Raw genomic sequence first — 22,496 nt, 5'->3', positions numbered from 1 at the left:
AATATGTGTTTTTACAAATTTTGAGGAATGATGTATTTATAGTGGTTTCTTTTTATATGCTAGCAATTTGTATTGTAACATATGCATGGAGATTTCAAGGTAGTTTTATTTTCTGTCTGCAGCTGTTTTCTTGTGCCGAATGATTTTTTGGAGATATATGGTATAGTAATGAATTTTATAATTACAGTTATAATAATTAAGAATGTTACATTATATATTGAACCATGTAAATAAGTTGTGTTTATATGACGTGCATAGAAACTAATGTTTAGGTGTGAAAAGAATTTAAGCATCCCTCAAAAAAAAAAAAAAAAGGTGTGAAAAGAATTTAAGCAGTTCTTTTGCGCACTATGTTCCAAAGTATGATAAACTAAGTTGTGTAATATCGTGTGTTAAAGTTTTGAACTAATTCTGAACCTTTTATCTATCAACCCAAGCTTCAACTTCAAGTTTATTGGACTCTTGACATGTATAGTTGTGTGTAAATACTCCATAATCAAAGTAGTCATTACTCGTGAGTTTGGTTTTTGACAATGGTAAAATTTAATTTACTCATATAGTCAAACAAATCCAAACCTGTTGAATTCCATGCACATGATCTAAAGATATAAAAATAGAAGGGACTAAAACCAATACTATCCCAAATTTTATGGACCAAAACACAAATAACCCTAAAATAAAAGTAAGACATAAATACAACTTTGGTCCTCTATTTTGTTACGTTCACAATTTTTTTCTCTCAATTTTAAAAGGATTGACCTTTCCCTTGTGAGCATTTTGAAGCCTAATTATAGTGATATGAGACTCACTATCTAAGTGAATTTTCGCTAATTAACTAATTTTAATTTCATCAAATATACATTTGTTTTAATTTATGTAAGTTGGACTCCAGAGATGCATAGACTTAAGAAAGACTAAGGTTCAGTGAAGATTTACAGATACTTACGAATCACCCACCAAAAAGATCATGCTTACATATCAAAATATACATCAATATATACTATATTAGTCCATAACGGCCAATAGCGGCCGCCCGTAGCGAAACGGTGTCAGACCGCTACGGTATAAGTCGTAGCATTGCGGTTTCAAATTGTGGCTGTTTCAACCGCTATAGCAGCGGAACGGTGCGTAGCGGTTCTAAAACCTTTGTATTATTTAAAATGGAAATTTTTGAAATCGCCCATGATTTTAAAAAATATCTCTCTTTTCCTCTTCATTTTTGAGATTTTCCTTAAACCCTAGAAACTTTATACACTTTCTCTCTTTTTGTGCACCGCGAAACACTTTGCAGATCCAAATACTTTCTCTTTTTTTCCTCCTTTCAGATCCAAAATCTTATCACTATGCGGAGTCGTCGCCGATTGCGATCCATTGCTTCTCCCTCATTTTTCTCCGTTCCTTTGGTTCCTCTGTTCGTTTTTTCTTTCTCTTCTTCCTCTCGTTCTATCATTTCCGTTCTTTCTTTTCTTTGTTCCTCTGTGTTGAATTGTGGATTTAAGTTTACATGATGGATTATCGAATTTGAACTATGAATTTCACAAAATTTTCATGATGTTTTAGGGTTTATAGATCAAATTAGTGAGATCAGTCGATGTTTGTTGAATATTGTGATTTTTTTTTTCAACTACTAGTGATGTGTTTAATTTTATTAATCTACTAACACCATTATGCTTAATTTTGAAGAATTAAACTAGAAATAGTTCAGTGTTATTTTTAATTTTGTATTAAATATATATTCGTTTATATTTTATAGTATTATTCATGTAATTTATCCCAAAAAATGATCAAATAATGATCATCCCACTATTTGTCATATGCTATACTCTATCTTGCTATCCCACATTTGGGGTCAGCCGCTGCGCGCCACTATTCTGGATTGACTACTCTGATCTACAGTGATTCAGTCTCAAATATAAATAAAAATTGGTCAAATAATGTTGGAGCAAATAACTTTTTTTGAGCAATCTTAATTGAAAACATCCACCTATAAGTAATATCAACAATACTGATGCATTGGAAATCGGCAACACAAACCGTCTTTTATTATTTCAGGTGATTACATTAACAGAAATTGTTACATCAACAATTTCACATCTCACAACCTTTTAAAAAACAATCATTGGATTATTTATTACAACAGGAAGGGAAAAAAAAGCATAATATTGAAAGAAAGTTCACATGTTCAAGCAATTATCATAATCCTTAAGAAGAAAATCCTTTCTTCAAAGTTTGAACAGTTGCAACATCAGTCTTGAAAGCCAAAGCCAAGACATTGTCATCAATGGTAGAGAAACAATGTGTCAGTAATTGAAATAGTTCCAGCATTAGCACTACCAAAGGCCGAAAAAGCTAAATTGACCTCATGTTTATTCCAAAATCTGATAAACTGAATTTTGTAATGAAGTCTGCTATGGTTTTGAACTAATTCTTAAGCTTTTATCTGTCAACTAAAACTTCTAGTCTGTTTGATTCTTGACATATATAATGTACTGAACACTCATAATCTAACAGTGTTGTCAATTATGAAACACAAGTGGTTTATTCAAATCCCGTTACACAATAGTGCTATAATGTCACTAACCGTTATTTCACAATATTTTTTACTAAGTAGCGTATTGCTGAACAATAATGATTTGTTCAAATTCCGCTTTGCAATCACACTATAATAAACTGAATCAAGTAGTCATGACTCCTGATTTTACTGATATCTCACTAACTAATCTTAACCTTTATAAAGAACCCTGCATGCACGCATAGATTTGATATAATACTCAAAAGCTTTATCATACTCCAAGCACTTCCTAGCTATGTTATACACTCTGTTACCAAGGAGCATTTGCGATGAAGTTGATGGAAAATGCAGAAACTTCATTTGGGGGGGGACTATAATCTTGGCTTTAAAGTGCATACGATGACATGGGAGAAAGTATATGTCCTAAAAGTCGGGTTGTTCGGGGTTACAATCAACTTGTTCAATGAATCAAGTGTCTATGATGAAAGCGGTATGGCAATTTATTATGTCACAAGAGGAATGATCTTTGAGTAATAGTTATTCGAACAAAGTATAAATGTGGTAATTTTATCATGCCTCGTATTGCAAAAGATCGAATTGAATTCTGTAAATGTGGTTATTCGAACCAAACTTAAATCAGAACGCTTGTATTAGTGATTTTATAAACAATTAGGGAGGCTGGAATCGTGAGATGCTACATGTTGTACTGCCTAGACATCATTTTATCTATTATTGCTCCAGCTCCTAACAATGTTGATGATGTTTTCGTGGGGAAACTTAACAATGATGGAGAATACTCTAATTCATCTACGTAAAAGAGCTTAATCAACAATTCCCATGTTACGCAAGGACCAATTTTCGAAAGAATTTGGAGACTTAAAGTTACAGAGCGGTTGCGGTGCTTTATGTGGAAGATTACAAGGGATGCTCTTCTTACCAACCTTGAGAGGACTCGGATGCATTTATCAACTAATCCAAACTGTCCAATTTGCGGTGACCGTCCAGAAACCAATGTTGCGAGGGGAGCTGCTCGCAACATTGAAGGGGCGTATGTCATTGGTTATTCGATCAATTTGGGGGCAAGCATGCTCAATAATAAAAGTTGAATGTTATGCTATTCTTTTTGGGTTGAAGTTGTTGACTGAGAGAGGGTTCTCTTTGGAAGCTTTGAGTATTATGTTAACTGGTTGTGCGTCTAATCATCCATGTTGCTCCCCTACTGGAAGGAAGTTAACAGGTTGGTGCAGAGAATTGTGACCTTACTGATATCTCACTAACTAATCTTAACCTTTATAAAGAACCCTGCATGCATGCATAGATTTGATTTGTTCACTTCATAATGAATTGTGAAAGATTTGAATTACAGATTATGAAATTTGTGCAGTTTAGACATTTCAACAAAGATACTAATGTCTTCGCATCATTTCTAAATCGTAATTCTAAACTTAGAAAATAAATAAAAACAATGAAGGGGCAAAAACCTCTAACAAACAAATAAATGAAAATAATTGCGATTTCTCAATTTTCAGGTTCAATTGACCATTAAGTAATCAATTATCAGAAAAAGTACAAAATAAATAACATAAATAGAAATTAAGATATATATTGCGGTAGAATCTTATGCTAAGTTGATATGACACCGCATCTAAATCCTAGCGTTAAGACCACGGTGATATCAAGCTCTCAACACATACTTTTGGGGCATAAATACACGTGTTTAGAAAATTAAATTTAATAGTACTATTCTTTGGGTCATAAAGAATCAACTTCCTATAAGAATGCCTAGCACATCCAGATTCAAGCAACACTTGATCATCCTCAAACATATATATTGCCTTGGTCAGGGTATAAGAGTTACCAGGATCTTGAATGTAAGAAACGGTAAACAATTTAGTCCAAGACTCTTTGTTTCCGTATTCCTTCATAATCCAAACATCATGGCCAAAAACTATGCACAAGCAACCTCTCAACGCACCTAAGTTAGTCAAACTCACATCTAACAATCCATAATCAGGTAACAAAATTTTTTGATAAGACTCGTTCCCCAAATGAAAAGAAACAATAAAATATACTTCTTTACTTTCCTGATGTTTAGATGCCAACCAATTTATGGTGCCACTCACAAATTCTCCCGAAAAGTCACAAGGAGCACTACCAAAAGGAAACTCTTGAATACTTTTCCAAAAATTCGTACCAAGAATATGAACCTTCACTTCAGTTTTGCTCAGTACACCTACATAATACTTTAAAACAACCACTGCCTTGTAATTATCATTAACACTGTCATAGCCGAAGCCATGTGTCATGTTAATGCGACTAACACCTTGTGGCTTTTGAAAAGGGGGCAATTCCTTGGATTTTCTAACTGAATGATTCCACACCGACACAAAGCAGCAATCCAAACAATGGGCAAGATAGATGATGCCATTGCAAGAGCCACCAACGTAACGAGGAGGGTGAAGTCGATGATGTTTTCCATTAAAATTGTTAGGAAACTCAAGCTCCGTGACGTGAGGGGACAAGGAGTCAAGCGGGAAAGACATGAGAGTGTACTTGCATAAGGAAGTGGAGTACCTTAAAGAGTGGAGGTTGAACGAGGTTGATAGGTGAAGGTGCTTCTTGACGAATTTGGAATCAGATATTAGAGAATTCCAAGACTTGCATACGCATCGGAATTGAAGGAGGAACTTCACGGGTAGCCTACACAGTATTTCTGCAATGAGATCAAAAGGAAGAGTGGGAAGTTGCCGTGCTTTGTTGAGAGATAGCATAGATGGAGGAGATGCTAGGGTTTCCTTCGTCTTTGACAAATAAGCGGCGTCCTTTGGAACATGGCACTCATTATCAAACACCATCTTCAGATAATAATGTATCGTGGTATCCAAACTACATACTATTTTCCATAATCGTTATGGATTAGGGTTTAAAACGATATGCAATTTCTCACTTTGCAATTCTAATCGCTAGATAAAGTTTACTTTTTTCTTTTCTTTTTTATATATACCCCTCAAATCAAACAAAATAAAATTATATAGTGTTATTTTTTAATAAAAAATAAAATTATAGTTGTTTGATTAGTTTTTTGTTCCTTCATGGTAAAAAAAAAAAAATCAAATCCAACCTCTATTGATTTGGGTTATGGTTTCACTCAATTCAGAACATTATATTTTTTTTATGTAAATTCTCGCTGAAGAACTAATTTTCATTTAATCAAAACATACATTTACTTGAGTTTAGGTGAGTTGGACGCTTACATATACTTATAGATCATCCACTAAAAATGTCTTATTTATAGATCAAATAAAATCGATGTATTTAGTCTAAATTTTGGATTAAATAACTTTTTTGAACAATCTTAATTGAAAACATCCACCTATAAGTGTAGGATTTAATGACAATCAAGTGTCCTTTACTACTACAAATGTGTGTCTCATTAAAACTACATAACTATTTGGTTTTATGGCTTACCGTTGTAAAACAAATATTCAACCGTTCTTGGGTGTTTACGGCCATCAATATATGTCATGGATTGTGCTGTGAGAATGTGGCAACGGTAATATGAGGATATTCTTCACCATGTGGCCACTTGCACAAGTCATTGATTGTGCTGTGAGAATGTGGCAACGGTAATATGAGGATATTCTTCACTATGTGGCCACTTGCACAAGATATATATAGCAATATATATGGAAACAATGGCGCAAGGAAAATAGGGGAGAATATCAGGTTCACTATATATTCTCAATTCAAAATCTTCTTTCCTTTGTTCTTCAGTAATTATGGGCATTGTTTGTGAGGCTCCAACGTGTTGGCCTCGAGTGCACGAGTTCTGATACGTAGTTGTGTAAACCATGGGGAGCAAAACCGGATATTGGGTTGCACCGGAGGTCCACCGGAAATTTGCTTTCAGGGCAGTGATTTTTGTCACGGCACAACTACTCTCTTCTATCTTTTCTAACTCTCTCAATTCTAGTTTACTCTTAATATTTCCAACAATCTGAAAGCAAAATTTTTATTGTTTAATTATATTTGGAAATATTAAATATGTGATTTTTCTATGTATCATGTTTGTTTCGAATTGCATGGAAAGAATCTCACTCGATACCCTCATCAAATGGATTGTAAAGAACGATGTGGATGAGAGTTCAAATGATCGTCGTATGATCTGAAGTAAAAAGAGGAGTTTCGAGTTCAAGTAAGCCTTAAACTCAAATATATTTATGCATATAAATGTTAAATTTAAAGGTGTGATATTTTCTATGTCCATAGTTGTGAGAAATTAATTTTTCCTATTGGGGATAATTTATATGAAATGGACAAAAGGTAGTATAGATTTTTTTTTGACAAAAAAAAATGGTAGTATAGAGATATAAGTTAATATCTTCATATGATAGCTTGATATAGTGATAATGATTCCTATATTTGAGATTGATAAACTACACATAGTTACGTTTATGTTTCAATATCTTTAAAATATTTTTTTTTTTGGATTGATATAAAAAGTATGAGGGGAACAAATTTTACTATCTTTCTGATAGGAAAATTTTATTTCAAGTTTTATAACTTTGCATTGATATTTATGTGCCTCTAAATATGATTAAATATTGTAAAGTTAACTAGTGTGATATCTTCCCCTTGCTAGCCTTTACTGGAACCGTAATTTATGAATACCTATGGAATTACAATAAGGTTAATTAATGATAATTCTCATATGATTATATACTTGTTCTTCTTAACGTATAGGTTATAACTTATACATTATTTCAACGTTAATATGTTTTTAAGACAACAAATAAGTGTAGAGTAAAAGACGTTTTATTGTCTAGACTACATGGTAATTATAGATGTGTTGTTGGCTATGCACAATATCTTGTGAATTTTTGGCGTGTCTTAGTATGAAATTCTGAAGCAACTTAACTTTATTGTATAACATGCTAGAAACTTTTGGAGTTGATTTATTGTTGATGAATTTATATAGTTATTCATGTTTAACTTTATTTTACATGCATGTTGGGGGAAAGACCTATCAAAAATAAAATAAAAAAGGTAGAAAAGTTATTCTCTTAACCTAAATTACTTAAATGTGGGGGTTATGAGAAGAAGAACAAAAACAATCTTGTGAATGATGTTTATTCTACTTTTACTCTTGTTATTTTTGAATGTTCGCAAAGTTTTGAAACATGGGAAATTGTAGAAGGATTAGAAGAAGGAAAAATTAAATCTTCTGGACATAGAATGTATAATTTTCTTTTTTTGGTAAGAGTAGAAGATGTTGATAAATTATGAATAAAAATCTATGCTTAAGATGATTTCACTATCTATGAGTATGCTAGGGTTAACCAATGTTTTTATTTTTGAAGGAAAGGGTCTATCTCATTGTTATTTAAAATAAAAAAAAAAAAAAAATAAGGCATTAGAAGTGATCTAAATTCCATGGTAAATATGGTTTGAAAATAGTGAATATGCCTTAAGGTAGCAATCTCATAAATAACAACTGGAATTTTAACGGATAATCTCTCAATTTGAATGTGAGATGATTGATTGTGTTATGTATTTTGTATATTATATTAGATGTGACATTGCATGTGGTATAATGAATAGATTGAGTATAGACTCGTGTTTTTAATGGTTATTATTTGAATGGTCAATTATGTTTTCCAAAATATTTAAAGAGTATTTTGGATATTATATTTTGATGATTGTCTATCTTAGAAGGATTTTAATGAATTGGATCTCAAATAAGGATGAGGTAAGTTCCTTTGCAAAGCACATATTTATTTCATGATGATGTGATGATTCTTGGAAATAAATAAAGCAAATATGTGTAGTCATATTTACTAATGAAATCAAAAATCATAGCTCTTGAATTTGCAGGTCAAGAAGCATAATAGTTGAAAGAGTTTGTGTGAATGAGATACCTTTGTTGAGGAGATCCACACCTTCTAAATATTTTGTGATCACAAACTATAAGTTATGTGACTAATAATAGTGTCTATAAGAGACGACACAAATCCTTTTGTGAAAAGAATTAAAAATAATGTTATCTCACTATATGAGAAGTGAGAAAAGAAGAAAAGAAAGAAAAAAAAAACTTAAGATCCTTATGTGAAAGGATTACCCAGGAAAGTTGTCCTGGATACGTCGAGGGGGATGAATATAAAGCCTTGAGTGGAGGAAAATATGGTGGATACCCAATTCGTGGTCAAACAAAGCCATATGAATACTCCTATATGCACTACATTTTTCATCCCTATGGCGTGTGGTAGTGCTTAATGTGAGGTTGAGCTTTTAGCTCTTAAATGAGTTCATAGCCCTAATTTTTGGGTGGTCCTTATGAGACGGACTTGATGGACTCGCCGCTTGTTAAATTTGAGGTTGAACATTTTTTATGTTCTTAATAAATTCATAGCCTTTTATGGTGGTGCTTTTGAGACGCACTTGATGAATTTACCTACTTGAGTGTGAAGGCTTAGACCACCTCTATGAAAGACTTGGGCAATCTTTCTAGAGCACTCATGAGTAACCCAAGGTGATAAAGGTCTTAATTATGATGAAAATAATTATCGCGGAGCTATCACAATTTTAAAGGTAAAAGTGCGTGTTGTGGGGGTCTCATCTAAAATCTATTAAGTTCAAGAGTAATTTCACTTAATAGATTTAAGGTGTTGCCTCACTTCACTACGTGTTAATTCAATCCTCGTGACATTAACACTTGAGCATGAAAAAACCTTTCTTTGCCCAAGATTTCAATCTCTTTTCTTTGTCAAGCTTTCGATTCCTTTTCTTTGATTGTCATTAGTGGGGGATTGTAGGATTTAATGACAATCAAGTGTCCTTTACTACTACAAATGTGTGTCTCATTAAAACTACATAACTATTTGGTTTTATGGCTTACCGTTGTAAAACAAATATTCAACCGTTCTTGGGTGTTTACGGCCATCAATATATGTCATTGATTGTGCTGTGAGAATGTGGCAACGGTAATATGAGGATATTCTTCACTATGTGGCCACTTGCACAAGATATATATAGCAATATATATGGAAACAATGGCGCAAGGAAAATAGGGGAGAATATCAGGTTCACTATATATTCTCAATTCAAAATCTTCTTTCCTTTGTTCTTCAGTAATTATGGGCATTGTTTGTGAGGCTCCAACCTGTTGGCCTCGAGTGCACGAGTTCTGACACGTAGTTGTGTAAACCTTGGGGAGCAAAACCGGATATTGGGTTGCACCGGAGGTCCACCGGAAATTTGCTTTCAGGGCAGTGATTTTTGTCACGGCACAACAACTCTCTTCTATCTTTTCTAACTCTCTCAATTCTAGTTTACTCTTAATATTTCCAACAATAAGTAATAGCAACAATACTGATGCATTGGAAATCGTCTTTTATTATTTCAGGTGATTACTTTAACAGAAATTGTTACATCAACAATTTCACATCTCACAACCTTTTAAAAAACAATCACTGAATTATTTATTATAACAGGAAGGGAAAAAAACACAATATAATATGGAAAGAAAGTTCACATGTTGAAGCCATTATCATAATCCTTAAGAAGCAAATCCTTTCTTTAAAGTTTGAACAGTTGCAACATCAGTCTTGAAAGCCAAAGCCAAGACATTGTCATCAATGGTAGAGTTAAACAATGTGCTAGCAATTGAAATAGTTCCAGCATTAGCGCTACCAAAGGCAGAAAAAGCTAAAGCAGATTTTGAAGTATTAGAATTGAACTGAAAATGAACAAGTCCCTTTGGAAACACAAACATGTCACCGGGTTGAAGTGTTTGAGTGTATAGCTTGTTGGTTGTGTCAACAAAACCAACATTAAGGGAACCTTTAGCGAGGAAGAGTAGCTCGGCTGAACGAGGGTGTGTGTGTGGCGGATTGATGGTTCCAGGTGGGTACATTAGAGCAGCATATGCTACACTTTGTCCATCAAGAGCTGGAAATTCTTTTTTGTTTGCTTTCAATGCCACGAAAAATGAGGGTTGGATGTTTGGTATAGTAAGGCCGCGGAAACCGGTGTATGTGAAGAAGGTGCCATCAACTTGGGTTCCATTTGGGGCTATGAAGTCAGTGAGGATGTCCGGATCACCAGCTAATGTTATCTGCACAATGGCAAATGCAGATATGAGTAGTGTTAGCATTTTTGAAGTTGTGAAAGAAGACATTGTGTATGATTTGATGGAATGTTTAAAATTTGAGGTTATTGATGAAAAGCTAGATCAATGAATGGAAGATTTGTGTTTTTTGAAATGTGATGAATGATGTAGTTATAGTGGTTTATGGTTATATGCTGCCGATTTGTATTGCAACATGTATATGGAGATTTCAAGATTGTCTGCAGCTGTTTCTTGTGTCATTTAGTAAATAAAATACACCATAGAATCTTTAGATATATGTAATTTGATGTATTTGTCAAAAAAAAAAATATGTAAGTTGATGTAATTTTTTAGTACGTTTATAATTATTAAGGATTTTATATGGGTAAATATAATGAACCATATAAATGACCTATGTTGATATGACGTACATATGACCTCATGTTTAAGTGAAAAAAGAATTTAAGCTGTTTTTTTTTTTTTGTATGGTGTTCCAAGATCTGATAAACTGAATTTGTTGTCGTTTTAAACTAATTCTTAAGCTTTTATCTGTCAACTAATACTTCTAGTTTATTTGATTCTTGACATGTATAGTAGTACAATACGTTGGTACTGAACATTCATAATCAAGCAGTGTTGTTAATTGCGGAAAACAAATAATCCCGCTATACAATAACACTATAATCAAGTAGTCATGATTCGTGAATTTTTTTCACACCGGTACAATATACTCATAATTAATTAAATTTGAACACAAGATGAATTGTGTGCTAATTAATATTGCTTCATTTGTAGAAGGTATTTATACTCTTTTCGTTTCCTTCAGCGGTATAGTATGGTGTGAAGTTAACACGATTAGTAATTTACCAACATTACATTGATGCAAGTGGAATTGAGACACCGCCGGAAATGACCAGCCAATTGGTAATGTGGCAACATTTTGAGAGACACTGCTAGAATCGGCTTACCATACTCAAACATAACTTAGTTAGCTGATGGTCAATGACTAACATGGTTAAAAAAAATGGTAATGTGTGAACTATGAAGAGCTAGTGGTGCCTAGATAACATTGTAAATAATCATTTTCAGTACATGCCTTGATTGTCACTTCTGTCATATTGTAAAAACAAGAAAAAGATGTCTTTATGTTTGTCGCACCACAAAATTTGAAGGAGTTGTAAGCATATTCTACTTGTTTTTAGTTTTTAAGTTCTTAAATATTACAAGCACCCAAAAAGATGATAAGAATGTGCCTTGTAAACATCAGATCCAGCTGCACGATGGGATTAACTTATTAGCTTAATTAACATGACCATTAGAATGTGCCTTATTTTTTTGTTGTTAAATCATCGTATATACCGTGTGCAACTGCATAGATTAATTTTTGAAGTATCTGTGATTCATTTAAAAACTTGACCTTTTTTTATACATTACAATCATAGGTCGAACTATGAACTAAATGGTTAAGAGACAAACATAAACTACCTGTACCATACGTCCACACAGTATCAATAGGACGGCTTTATCATCATAAACTTCAAAATAATAACCGTTTCGTTGCTTAACATGATGTTTTTTAAAATAACTAACCATTCAGCCATTTTTGCCGTTTGATGCATATCTAGATCATGTTATCCAAATACACTATCAGGTTTTGTGATACGTGAGAAAGCTTGTGCTCATAAGAAATTCTCAAATATTCTTGTGTAACCGAATAGTACTTTTTATCTTTAAGGCAACAGAAGCAATTATGTCAAAGTAAAAAATTTAGCTTACAAATATTTGCTTTTGAAATTGGTACTGGGCAAGACATTGAAAAGAGACTTGCAACCAACACTTTCTCATACTCTCATTGTAATTAGCTTAAATTGTTGACATCATTCATTTAAACGTGTTTCATTTCCTATGTGGTTGTTGATAGATAAAAAGATTTCAATTTGTGAGTAAAAAGTTCCATAGTTTATACGACTATGTTTTGGTGGGCAGGGGAAAGGGAGTTAGCTATTGATTGTTGTAAAACCAAAACTGTGGGAGTGCAAGACAATGTGGTTTTGAAATGGAATTAGGGGTTTGTCAAGAAGTATGGGATAAAATGGAACAAGATGCTCAGGATGTTACAAGTGATGCAAATGTCATTTAACCAAAATGAAACGTAAATAAGTATTCCAGAGGGACCTGATATTAATACCACCAATATTATTAGTTTACATATCAACCATTAAAACAAGTACTGTTCACCTACACCATCCAGTTGTGTTATACCTCAAATACAGTTAACATTATTCGCCCACCACAGATCATTTTCCAGGGGTAATTTGATATACTAACATGCATTTTCATTTTCTAACACACAATACTAAATCACACACACACACAAGATAAATTTATGATTGTCAATTGTAGATGCAGCATGGTTTTTCAGATTCCTATGTTTTCCAAACAATTTCAGCTCTACAAATTCCATCATAATGGAGGTGCTAAACTTGCTCGCCATGTTATACGAGACCAAGTCCTATACATCCAAAACCTATGTTGGTGCTTGGAGGTGCTAAACTTGCTCGCTATGTTCTACAAGACCGAGTCATATATCCCACCCATAACCTATGTTGATGCTAGTTTAACGTAAAAGACGAATCCAGTTCTTTTTGTTACCAATGTCTAAGTTTGTATTGTAATACAATTACTATATAGCAAAACCATTATAACAATTTGCTAATATATTGCACAATAGGATCATGATCAATCTAAACCTGCCTAAACTTTAGAGTAAAATCAATCTAAAATCTAACCTAAAACAAATCAATTATACAAAACACCCAAAAACAATAATGTAAACATAACTGCATTCATCAAAGCATAAATTTAACTTGTCATCATTAATTTAAAACAAAATTTCAACAACTGTCTTCATCAAAATAACAAAAACATGAAAACCAAACACATCCTCATAATAAAATTAAAAACACCTTGAAACCGCCTATGTATTAGTGGCTCTAGTGTAAATCTGCTGACTAGAATGAGCAGACACCAACCTAATCAATCCTCTTGCCATCAAATCTCTGATTGCACGGCGTGCCAAAGATCCATTAATCTGAAAACATTACAAATTTATTAAAACGAATTGAATTGAATCAAAGCGACAAAGGCACGATGAAAGCGAGATAAGAAAATATACCCTGAGACGATCAGAGAGGACTGAAGGAGTGATGAGTTTGTATTTGGGAGCTTCAGTGAGAAGCTTATCATAGGTACCTTGATCAAACAAGACCATGTTGTTAACCTTTTCCTTTTGTTTACCTTTGCTCCATTTCTTCTTCTTTTGCTTTCCTCCTCCTGATTTCGCCGGCTTTGATGACGGTGGTGGTGCTGCCTTCTTCGGTGCCTACAACAAAGAAAATGGAAGTTAATGTCAATGCAATGCAACGAGATTTAGATCTAAGGAAAGGAATTTGATGATGGAAATTGGGGTTGGTGGTTACCATTAGGGTTTGGAGTTGATGAAGTGCTTGCCGCAGAGAAGATTTGGAAGAAGGGTTTGTTCTCAATAACTCAGGGACAAAATATAGGGTTTCGGATTTTGTAGTGTTTGGAATTGTATGGGCCTGGGTTTGACCCACATATGAACCAAGGGCCCAATTAACTCGTGTATATTATATAGAGAGGGGATGTGTGATTATCACTATACTATATGGTTAATTATATTTTATTTTTACATTTTCAATAACATAATATATGTTATAGTAAAATAGTATTATAAATTATTATTTATCTAACCAAGTGATAGCGTTCAAGACTTCAAGTGGTTAATGATCTCCATCAAATAACGAATCGTTTCAGGAGAATCAAGTTCAATTTCGTGGTTAATAATTCTTGATCACACTATACATATCCCACAACCAACTCTGAGAGGGTTAGCGCCAAAAAATATTAATTAGTAGTAGCAGCATGAGATTAGTTTTAGAGAAACGTCTTTGCTATATTCAGTAAAGACGATGGTTTTAAGGTCATTTTTTGGCTTAATATCGCTGATTTGCATTATTTTTCCTCCTCTTTTAATCTAATTAAGAGATTTGTACATAGATCATGTTTTTCATTTTATTACTATGTTCATTTGATTCATATCAACATATCAGTTCCGACTTTCTTTCAAAAAAATTAGCATAACAACAGGTAAAGGAAGAAGTGAGAGTAGTTCCGAGGTTGAAGTAAGATGTTGCACGCAACACATACACACACCCACAACGCATAAAGTGTTTTTTCAGAAAGCATACGCAGAAAGTGTAAAAGAAGGTTCATAGAATAAATTAGCCTGAAAGAATATTGTGAGCAACCACTGTGTTAGTCGGTGGCAGATAATACTAATACAGAATATAACGATTCTAATTTCTAATCTCTTCACAAAATCAATCTTAGCCTAAACCAAACATGGCGGAAGACAAGGGTAGAAAAGTCGTTGTCTCCGCTCTTCAGTTTGCTTGCACCGATGATGTCTCCACCAATGTTGCCACCGCCGAAAGGTTTTCTTCTTATCTCATCATTAATTCATTATTATCAAGCACCAATTTTCTGAAAATTCCACTTTTTTTTTGTTGTTTTGTTATAATCCACTCCCATATTTGAAATTGAATTAATTTTGGATTTTTTATCCTTCCAACCTAAATCATACTTTCAATCCTGAATTTGGTTACCAGGGTGTTCAAGTTTATGTGCTGCCCAGGTTCAAAGTTTTCATTTTTACCTTTTGCATCATCTCATTATCATTTACATTCAATACAAACATAAACATTAAATTAAAATTGCAGTGGTAACTTTGACTTGACAGTGGCTAAATCAATGTTTGTATCTTATTTGTTAATACACATATTTGATCTTATGGCTTATAGTTTATAAGCTCCTATGACTAAAAAAGATTCGTTCAATAACTGTCATTTTTCCACAAGCTTATATCTTATAAAATACTAGCTTATAGCGTTTTTTGTAAGCTAATTCAAATAGCTTATGTCTTTTTTTTTGTGGTGGCCAGGGTTTGAACAACAAACCTTGCATATATTATGCAATGTCCCTGCCAACTGAGCTAAGCTCATGAGGACTCAAATAGCTTATGTCTTAAAGCTTATAATTTATCACTTTATCTCAATTCTACCCTGCAATCTTAATTGAGAAATATATATTAATTAGATATACCTTTTTTTTTAAAAAAAAATGTAATTTCATATTTATAAGCTACTTCAACCGCTAATTTTATCAAAAACAACAAATTTAATCAGTTAGCTTATCCGCTATCAGTTATAAGCTAGCTTATAAGTATTCCAATATAAGCTAGCTTCTCAACTATCCGCTATCGTTTTACCAAACAGAGCTAAAATAACTTATTTGTCTGTCCAAATTAACTTAAGATTTTATCTACTGACATAAGCATGTGTGAGACTGATTGGGAGAGCTTATAGAAATAGCTAAAATTATACATAAGTACTTGTATGAAAAACGCTTATACTACAACCGCTTAATTGAGCTAATTATCCAAACAGATTCTTAACCTATGGTATCTTGTTTTGAATCCCAATTCAAAATTACTAGTTCTTGTAAGCTATAGCGGTGTCCTATTCATTATTTGAACTTGCTTAGGATCACCGGTTAATGTTTCTATCTTGTGATGTTCTTCATTGTTCAAAATACTATTCTTGTTCCTAAATTATTCCCCTGTTCTTGGTACCGGAGCTTCAATTTGAGTTTCTTGGTAGCCTTTTTGTTTTGCCATTTAGGGCATGTTTGAATTGACTTATTTGAGCTTATCTAGTGACATAAGTTTGGGATCATTTATGGAACATCCTATGACATGTCCATAAACTGTTTTTGGCTTATTTCCATAAGCTCTGGATGATAGCTTGCAAAAACAACTTATAGCTTATATGAAAACAATTTTGACTTTATTTTATCTTTTCTTATGGAAATAGCTTATACAAAAGCATTTATATCATAAACGCTTATGCTATAAGCACTTAATTAGGATCTTAGATTTAAAAGATTTAGTTTTGTCTATTCTGTTCTGTTTGTGCTTCTAACTAAAGCTTTTTGATATTTCCTAATTCTTTTTAAAAAAGTAAATATGAGATAATCTATAGATTAATCAATAGAGGAAATGGAATGTATACGAATGATTTCACATGATCATGATTCTTTTATGCAGACTTGTTCGAGATGCTCATAAAAAAGGTGCAAACATTGTTCTCATTCAGGTTTGCATATTAGAACCCTGGTTGCCCCTAGTAGTGTTTTTCCAAACTGTTTCTGTGTGTTGGGATCATCTTATTGATGCATGACTAATTTCAGGAACTCTTTGAAGGTTATTACTTCTGTCAGGCACAAAGAGAAGATTTCATTCAAAGAGCTAAGCCCTATGAGGACCATCCTACAATTATGAGGTAAAATAAGTTAAATTCTGGCTTTTGTTATTTGCTTTGCGTTCGCTGCTTCCATGCCAACCAGAGGACTTGAAACATTATTGCGGTTCTGTTCAAGGGACAGAAGAATAATAAATAATTATTGACATTTTAAGACTTTTTTGTGCATTATTTTTAGTAAATCTTCTTGTTTCAATGTGCATAATGTAGGATGCAGAAACTTGCTAAAGAGTTAGGTGTAGTCATACCAGTTAGCTTCTTTGAGGAGGCAAACAATGCACACTATAATTCAATTGCCATTATTGATGCTGATGGAACAGATCTTGGAATTTATAGAAAATCTCATATCCCAGATGGACCAGGTATGCAATATTCTGGTTATTTATGTGTCACTTAATATGTGTGCATAATAAATAACTAATTGTATTATTTCCCGGACAGGTTATGAGGAAAAGTTCTATTTTAATCCGGGTGACACTGGATTTAAGGTGGGTGTTGGGAACTGCTTTTGTGACATTTGTTTTTCATTCTTTTTTATGATCCGTAAACATTATATAATATTGAGTTTTTTTTTCCCAAACAGGTTTTCCAGACAAAATATGCGAAAATTGGAGTCGGTAAGAACTTTTCTTGGCATTCTATTCTGTTCGCTTATGGCTCTGTATGGATAAATAACTTAGTTAAGTACTTATAGCATAAGCACTTGTTATATAAGTGCTTATGATTAAGTTATTTCTATAACAAATGATTAGTAAACATTTTTCATTGACGCTATAAGCTGTTTTCATAGGCTATCATGGATAACTTAAGAAAATAAGGTGAAAACAGTTTATGCACATGTATAAACTGTTTCTATAAGTTTCCCCGAACAAGGTCACAAGTATTTATATCAGTCAATAAGTTCAAATAAGTCAATTCAACAGACCTTATATATACAAGCATATGTCAAACCATTATTTAGAGTGAATATATTAGTATTTCAAGACCCAAAAACCCACGACTCTTAACAAGAATTTTTCCCATTTTTGCCTTTAGCTTTGCTATGACATCAAAAGACAGTTTAGAAGTTGCATTTTTCATCTTTCAGTTAGTTAGGACGCCAATCCTTTCATAAGAAAAATTAATTGTTTGATTGTTGTGTCAGCTATTTGCTGGGATCAGTGGTTTCCGGAGGCAGCTCGAGCAATGGCACTTCAAGGTGCTGAGATTTTATTTTATCCAACTGCTATTGGATCTGAACCTCACGATCAAAGCATCGACTCTCGTGACCATTGGAAACGAGTAATGCAAGGACATGCTGGGGCCAATCTGGTAGGTTCTGAATACTAGCTACCCCAACCACCTATATTTTTGTTTATAATGTGGGTCTATGAGATGCATATCCTTCTTTTTCTCTCAGTCTCTTATATTTGGTGTATGTATGCCATGCTCACAGCTCTTCTTTTCGTAGCAATAGTTGTTAAATAGAAAAGACCATGATATGCTATGCTGAAACTGAAGTATGTCTCTGAGTGAAAGAAATTTATTTGGTCACTTATATATAAATTTATTTATGGGCAAAATTGCACTAGAGGTCCTCCTTTAACTTAATTTTAAGTTTCAAACAGGTCATTTATATTTTTGTGTCAAGTTAGTCCTTTATCTGATGAATTAATTATGGGAAATGCAGGTACCTCTCGTGGCTTCAAATAGGATAGGAAATGAGATAATTGAGACTGAGCATGGAAAAAGTGAGATTAAGTTTTATGGAAACTCCTTCATAGCTGGTAATTTGATCGAGCAACTCTTTCCTTTACGGAATGGAAAAAAATGTTACTTCTTGACCATTGATAGAAGCTGATTTTAAAATATTATATGCCTTTTCCACATTTGTTCAGACTAACTTCTCTTTTCCTTTTTCTGGCTTTTCATTCAACAAACAGGGCCTACCGGAGAAATTGTTTCAATTGCTGATGATAAAGAGGAAGCAGTTCTTATAGCTGAATTTGATTTGGACAAAATCAAATCCATGAGACATTGTTGGGGGGTATTCCGTGATCGGCGTCCAGATCTATATAAGGTGCTTTTAACTTTGGACGGCAAAAATCCTGTTCTGTGATAGATAAACATTTTACCTTTTCACTGTTATATAATTATGCCTGGGATGGTTTAAGCCTTATCAAAATTCCAGAGCATTTGTCACCTTCCAAGAAGGCAAGAACATGAGAGAACACAACAACATCTGCAAATTTTGTGTAATATAATAAATATGCGCATCAATGATCAATGAGCAAACTATTTTGATGTTTTGTAGCACCAGTTAAATACACTACCTGCTCCTCTTCTTTACTCATGTTGTGTCCTTTTCGCAATCTTATTACCTGATTCTAGCTTCTGGTTTATTTCTAGACTAGATTGTCTTGTTTCCCTTGGTTTTTATCTTCATATTTTCTACGGTAAGAAAAAATGCTTTACGAGTTGCATGATTTGATGTCATTGCAAACCTAGATTCAACTCGGACTATCGAATAAAGAGTGTTTGATACTTTGATTTAAACACTTTTATGTATGATCTCACTGTTTGATTATTGATTAGGCTGAAGTTATGTGAAAGAGAGTGTTGTAATAAACTCACAATTTTATTCTCATCATTATTATTACTATTTTATATGTTTTGAAATCTTAGCCAATTCTGAATTTTGATAGTGTTAATGGGATATATTACTCATATAATTAAGGGGAAATTACATTGACCTCCCTTGAGGTTTAACTAAACAACACAAACACCCCCTCTATTTAAAAAAAAACACCCACCTCCCTCAAGTTAACACCGTTAAAACACTGTTAGTGGGAAAAACACATTTATACACTTTTGACTCTTAGATTCTTAGAGTTTTGCCCTAGTTTTTTTGCATATTTCCCATGAATTCCTTGAACAGCATTGTTTAATTTACTTTTGAATTTCCCCGGTCACATTCTTTGTTAAGTTTCTTTTCCTGTTAATCGGTATTTTTCACTTTTGTATACTATGTTAACAAATTTTTTCTTGTTAATAGGAATTTCCTTGATTACTCTGGGCGAATCTTCGTAATTCTATTGCCTTTTTTTTTATTAGCCTTAGATAGGTGCTGCCATTTTTTTAGTACTGCCAATTTCTCTTGTGTCATATGCTTACATCAAGTTAGCAACTAATTGGTTTAATCAGCATCCCAACATTCGTACAGATACCAATTCCATATTGACAATCTATTTTAAATTGAAATATAGAAACACAAAAAGTAAAAATGAAAGAGAATTTAGAGTGTGGAATAAAGGAAACAATCAACACTAATTATTATTTCAAAAAAGAAGGAGGTCATGACACTATCAAACAATGTATGTTTTAACGAAACTTAACTGTGTTAATCTAATGGGATGTGATTTTCACATTCAAACTTAAGTAGGTTTATGTCTGATTATAAAATAGAGGGGGTGTATGTGACATTTTAACAAACCTCAAGGGTAAGTGCAATTTACCCTATAATTAATTATTTAATTTGCATGTCAGGCGTTTTGTTCTTTTAAGGTTTATGTATAAAACTATATATATTTCATGACAAGAAATCAGAAGGTTGAAAATTGAAATTAATATTTTGTTGTTACAGCTTGATTGGTTGAACCATGTACGCAGGACTTGTAAGCTCGACTGATAGACATAGTACGTGTCTTAATGTCTCTTTCCCTGTCATAGATCTCATGTGAACTTCCACCAAAAAATACTTCACACGCTCTTCTCTTAAAAATGAAATGAAACAGAATCATAGGTTCACATGCCTTTTCAACAATACTCGTTTGCAAGGGATATGTTTTTTGCTGAATAAGATTGTGCATCATTTAAAACATTGTAATTTTATTATTTACTGGACAAATATTGGAAAACTAAAAACAAAAACTTATGACATGTAAGGCAACATATATAGGAGTGCTTATCAAGTATTTTCAGTCTTATTTTTGCAAATCCATATGAAAGTGTCTTCGTTATTTATTCAATTTTTCTGTCTTTCCTTAATTGCGTAGCTAGTAACTTGACCATCAAGCAATCTCTTTTTCGTCATTTGGATGATGTGTTACACAATCGTCCTCTTCTTTTGCCATGTCTTCTCCTTCCTCAGCTATGCTTCCTATATCATTCTCTCCTTCATCCTCATCTTGCAGAAACTCATCATCAGGAGGGTGAACAAACTGCAGCTTGAGCCTTCCATCCTCTCTATAAGCACGCAGGACCTCCTGTGTCGGTATCCTTACCTCTTCGAGGACAAATCTTCCATTATTCCTAATAGACCTGAAATAAACCCAAGGCTTCCCAGTCCTCCCTATGCTTGAAATGGGAGGAGGGTACTCGCTTACCCTTGACCTCCTACATTCTCTATAAGAATGATGTCTTGAAGATAAATGATGTTCGACACGTTTCTCATTTTGATCAATTTGTAAAGATTCATTCGCTCCACTCTTTGAGTCCTCGACATCGTCTGAACTCTCAAAACCAAGACCTTCGGTGCAAAGATGCATGCTTTCAGAATTCAGCCATGAAAAGCTGTCACTGCTTTTGTGCCTGTTGGTATGCCTTGCTATTGGTGTAATTGAAAAAGAAGCTGAAGATGGAGTTTGGATAGTGTCAAAAGACTCGGACTCTTTGATCTGGTTGAGGTTTGTGTGGTTTATCTCTGTTGATAATGATTCCTTGAAATGGAGTTCACCAAATATCTCAGTAAAGGAGGAGGACTCTATGGATTTCACTGGTTTAATTTTGTTAAATGAAAGGGATTGAAGCAGTGTTGGATTTTCTGGCAATAGGGTGTCAAAGATGTGTTGTAGGCTGTCACAGGTTGCCATGGCTTTGCTTGCTAGTGAGCTAGTTAGTATTCTGCTTATAAATAGGTTTTTCAAAGATGAGTGAGAGAAGTAAAGGGTAAGGAGGAATACAAATAGATGAATTGAAAAAAAATCAAGAGGAAGACACTCTTATATATGTAGCAACAGGGTCTGATATTTTGTATTTTGTTTTTTCTTCTTTTGGCGTGTCTTATGAATGAGTGGCTATGCTATGCTTGACCAACCATAAAAGTCTTTTTTTTTTTTTAATAAAAAAACCCAGTATCTAGTTCAAGGACCCGAATAATCTAGGGGACCAATCCCACCGTATAACCATAAAAGTCCTTAGTAACCGACTAGTTACTAGACCGGATTCCCAGTCGGGACAATCTCACATTCATGCAGGCAAGGTTCTTTGTTGTTTGATCTTAATCAAATGGTTCATATCCAACTTTGTAAAACAAATCCAAAAACAATTTCAAAATAAGGATCGTCCATCAATATTGGACTAGTGAGTTGTATCTTTTATTGTGAATAGACAAATGTTAGTATATTAATTGTTGTGTTAATATTTTCACATTCTCTAGAGTTTGAGCTCTGGTCCTTTAACTAACTCATTAACCCATAGCTCAAACGAGTCGAGGAAC

At 33.4% G+C, this 22,496-nt stretch overlaps 5 protein-coding genes across 5 annotated transcripts; 1 reads left to right on the top strand and 4 right to left on the bottom strand.

The window, feature by feature from the left end:
- Nucleotides 1-4,170: 4,170 nt before the first annotated feature.
- On the bottom strand, nucleotides 4,171-5,289 carry LOC146950228 (F-box/kelch-repeat protein At3g23880-like). Its single transcript, XM_085741552.1, has one exon. It carries the CDS (start codon nucleotides 5,281-5,283, stop codon nucleotides 4,171-4,173), a length of 1,113 nt encoding a protein of 370 aa, XP_085597678.1. The 5' UTR covers nucleotides 5,284-5,289.
- A 3,045-nt stretch (nucleotides 5,290-8,334) lies between these two features.
- Nucleotides 8,335-10,819, bottom strand: LOC146950227 (germin-like protein 9-3). Its single transcript, XM_085741551.1, has one exon. The coding sequence runs from the start codon at nucleotides 10,686-10,688 to the stop codon at nucleotides 10,068-10,070; it is 621 nt and encodes a 206-aa protein (XP_085597677.1). The 5' UTR covers nucleotides 10,689-10,819; the 3' UTR covers nucleotides 8,335-10,067.
- A 2,625-nt stretch (nucleotides 10,820-13,444) lies between these two features.
- On the bottom strand, nucleotides 13,445-14,170 carry LOC146950226 (small ribosomal subunit protein eS25y-like). The gene is made up of 3 exons (XM_085746157.1): nucleotides 14,099-14,170; nucleotides 13,795-14,001; nucleotides 13,445-13,710 (listed from the first exon to the last, which is right to left on the bottom strand). The coding sequence occupies exons 1-3, from the start codon at nucleotides 14,099-14,101 to the stop codon at nucleotides 13,597-13,599; spliced, it is 324 nt and encodes a 107-aa protein (XP_085602283.1). The 5' UTR covers nucleotides 14,102-14,170; the 3' UTR covers nucleotides 13,445-13,596.
- Nucleotides 14,171-14,300: 130 nt separating this feature from the next.
- NLP1 (nitrilase-like protein 1) lies at nucleotides 14,301-19,401 on the top strand. Its single transcript, XM_085746156.1, has 9 exons — nucleotides 14,301-15,136; nucleotides 16,807-16,855; nucleotides 16,950-17,041; nucleotides 17,231-17,382; nucleotides 17,462-17,508; nucleotides 17,604-17,637; nucleotides 18,165-18,331; nucleotides 18,690-18,786; nucleotides 18,943-19,401. Exons 1-9 carry the CDS (start codon nucleotides 15,045-15,047, stop codon nucleotides 19,116-19,118), a joined length of 906 nt encoding a protein of 301 aa, XP_085602282.1. The 5' UTR covers nucleotides 14,301-15,044; the 3' UTR covers nucleotides 19,119-19,401.
- A 1,466-nt stretch (nucleotides 19,402-20,867) lies between these two features.
- LOC146950224 (uncharacterized) lies at nucleotides 20,868-22,087 on the bottom strand. Its single transcript, XM_085746155.1, has one exon. The coding sequence runs from the start codon at nucleotides 21,868-21,870 to the stop codon at nucleotides 21,070-21,072; it is 801 nt and encodes a 266-aa protein (XP_085602281.1). The 5' UTR covers nucleotides 21,871-22,087; the 3' UTR covers nucleotides 20,868-21,069.
- Between the last annotated feature and the right edge of the window lie 409 nt (nucleotides 22,088-22,496).

Source organism: Medicago sativa, chromosome 2, assembly GCF_051527215.1.
Source record: "Medicago sativa cultivar Bolivia chromosome 2, Bolivia_mono, whole genome shotgun sequence".
In the NCBI taxonomy this organism is placed as follows: Eukaryota; Viridiplantae; Streptophyta; class Magnoliopsida; order Fabales; family Fabaceae; genus Medicago; species Medicago sativa.
Note: the sequence above shows the minus strand (reverse complement) of the source record. Positions and strands in the feature narration are given on the sequence as shown.